Consider the following 2,842-nt stretch of genomic DNA (forward strand, 5'->3'; position numbering starts at 1 on the left):
CGCTGCCGCTCGCCCCGAGGAAGAGCCCTGGCCCGGAGGTCGGCGGCGCGGAGAGAGGCTCCGCGGCCCAGGCGGGGAGCGGCGCCCGTCCCGCCCGCAGCAGCGCCCTGACGGGGAGGCGCCGCCGCTCGGCAGCGCCCCGCGCCCGGAGCCGGGCCGCCGGGGGCCGCCGCCCCGCAGCCGCCGGAGCCGGGGCCGCCGCGCCGGGGCACCCGCCGAGATTGCTTTTGGAGAAGCGGAGCGCGGCGGGAGCGAGGAGGAGGAGGAGGAGGAGGAAGCGGCGGGAGAGGCGCCCGGAGGAGGCGGCCGCCAGCGCGGGGCGGGCGACGGCTCGCCGGAGCGGCGGGGGGACACCATGTCCAAGCCGGTGGATCACGTCAAGAGGCCGATGAACGCCTTCATGGTGTGGTCGCGGGCGCAGCGGCGGAAGATGGCCCAGGAGAACCCCAAGATGCACAACTCGGAGATCAGCAAGCGCCTGGGGGCCGAGTGGAAGCTGCTGACCGAGTCGGAGAAGCGGCCCTTCATCGACGAGGCCAAGCGGCTGCGGGCCATGCACATGAAGGAGCACCCCGACTACAAGTACCGGCCCCGGCGGAAGCCCAAGACGCTGCTCAAGAAGGACAAGTTCGCCTTCCCCGTGCCCTACGGGCTGGGCGGCGTGGCGGACCACGAGCACCCGCACGGGCTGAAGGCGGGCGGGCTGCACGGCGGGGCGGCCGGCGGGCTGGTCCCCGAGTCGCTGCTGGCCAACCCCGAGAAGGCGGCGGCCGCTGCCGCCGCCGCCGCCGCCCGCGTCTTCTTCCCGCAGTCGGCCGCCGCCGCTGCCGCCGCCGCCGCCGCCGCCAGCAGCCCCTACTCCCTGCTGGACCTGGGCTCCAAAATGGCCGAGATCTCCTCCTCCTCCTCTTCCTCGGGCTCGGGGCTGCCCTACGCCTCCTCCCTGGGCTACCCCGGCGCCGGCGGGGCGGGTGCCTTCCACGGGGCCGCCGCCGCCGCCGCCGCCGCCGCGGCCGCCGCCGGGGGGCACACGCACTCGCACCCGTCGCCCGGTAACCCGGGCTACATGATCCCCTGCAACTGCAGCGCCTGGCCCGGCCCGGGGCTGCAGCCGCCGCTGGCCTACATCCTCCTGCCGGGCATGGGCAAGCCCCAGCTGGACCCTTACCCCGCAGCCTACGCCGCGGCCCTATGACCGGAGGGTGCCCGCCCGGAGCCCCGGTACCCGCCTCGCTGGGTGCCGGTGCGTTCGTACGGCCGGGAACGGCGGGCGAGCCGGGGCCGCGGGGGGTCGGGGTGGGGGTGGCCGGGACCGGGAGCAGCGGAGCCGGGGTCGCCGCCGACCTGTTGCGCGTCGCCCGCCGAGGGTCACGTCCCCGCCCGCCGGCCCGCCTAGAGCTTGTGTGTGTTGCATGCGGTCTTTGCTGACAGCCGAGCTGAAAAAGAAGAGAAAAAGAGGAAAAAAAAAAAAAAAAAAGAAGAAGAAGTAAAAAGCAACAAACCCGCCCTGCCCCCAAAAGTGCTTATTCGGGACAGCCACGGGGAGCTCCGTCCCGCCGCCGGCTCCCCCTCGCCGCGCTGCTCTTTCTTCGGCCGCGCCGCGGGCTTCCCCCTCCCTCCGCTCCCCGCGCCCCGCGCCGTGCTGAACTCGGAAAAGTCCCGCGGCAGCACCGCCGCCGGAGGGGGACGGGCAGGAGGGGGGGCCGGTGACGGAGGGGGCCGCCGTGTGCGTGGTTCGTAGCCCCTCGTGGGCGAGCGGGAGCGGGAAGCACGCAAAGAGTCAGCGGTGTGGGATGCTGCCCGCCGTCTCGCCCCGTCCCGCGTGGGTTCCTGCCGTCCGCTGCTACGGGAGGCTGACAGGCGCGAGTGGTGATTTCCACGAGAGGAAACACGCGTGGCTCTCGGTCCCCGTGTGTCCCCGTGTCGTCGTCCCCTCCCCTCCAGTAGTTAAGTCTCACCCTCAGACTGTAAATTTGTATATCTCTGTGGAAGCGTTAGATCTCGGATTGAAAACTCTGTTACTTACTTCGCCCACGGTCGATTCAGTTTTAACCTGAAAAAAAAAAAAAAAGAAAAAGAGAGAGAAAAAAAGGAATGCCTTTCAAAGGGAATAAAAATATTGCGGGACCGCTCGGGGAATCGCAATATTATCTAAGGTTAAATCAGACTTTTTTGTCTGAGTGATAATTATCTATTTATTATTTAGCTGAACTGAACCAGAGCTTTGCTTTGACAGAAGAGTATTCTCATTTAAAAGAAAAGCCGTCTCCCCCCACCAACATGAAGTGTTTCACATGTGTTTTGGAGTGCCCTACCTGGTTAGTTTATTTTAGAGCGACTGCAATTCAATTGCAAATGGCGATTTAAAAACAACAACAAATTTTAGAGGGAAAAAAAAATCCATCAGTTTAGAGTTCCTTTTTTTGGTTTACTTTTGTAATGTGTATATTTTGACTAATGTTTGTGAATGAAGCTGGCTAACATGTATTTAGTTTCATTTTGGCTTTATGTAATATAAAGTAAACAACAACAACAGAAAAGAAAGATTAAGTATTGGTTTTAACATTTACGTGTAAATGGTTTCCTTGTGTGATCTTCTAATTTAAAGTTAGACGTCTAAACTATATCTGTAAATTAGATTCCGACTACCACTCTGTTCATTTTTGAACAAAGAGTTTAAATAAAGCCTGAAGCAGGGAAAAGAGAAAATCCTCTATTTCTTGTTGAATTACTAACAAGATTTTTATCTGAATTGCCCTTACGTGCCTGGTCCAGGTGAGGTGTAAGGTATCCTCTAAAGGCTGTCTTTGTTTCACTTTTGAATAGATTTACTAGGAAATCT

General features: G+C 61.3%; 1 protein-coding gene across 1 annotated transcript; it reads left to right on the forward strand.

Annotated features, from left to right (window-relative positions):
* The first annotated feature begins 202 nt into the window (after positions 1-202).
* SOX21 (SRY-box transcription factor 21) lies at positions 203-2,709 on the forward strand. The gene has a single exon (XM_064440684.1). It carries the CDS (start codon positions 356-358, stop codon positions 1,193-1,195), a length of 840 nt encoding a protein of 279 aa, XP_064296754.1. The 5' UTR covers positions 203-355; the 3' UTR covers positions 1,196-2,709.
* The last annotated feature ends 133 nt before the right edge of the window (positions 2,710-2,842 follow it).

Source organism: Phalacrocorax carbo, chromosome 1, assembly GCF_963921805.1.
Source record: "Phalacrocorax carbo chromosome 1, bPhaCar2.1, whole genome shotgun sequence".
Taxonomy (NCBI): domain Eukaryota; kingdom Metazoa; phylum Chordata; class Aves; order Suliformes; family Phalacrocoracidae; genus Phalacrocorax; species Phalacrocorax carbo.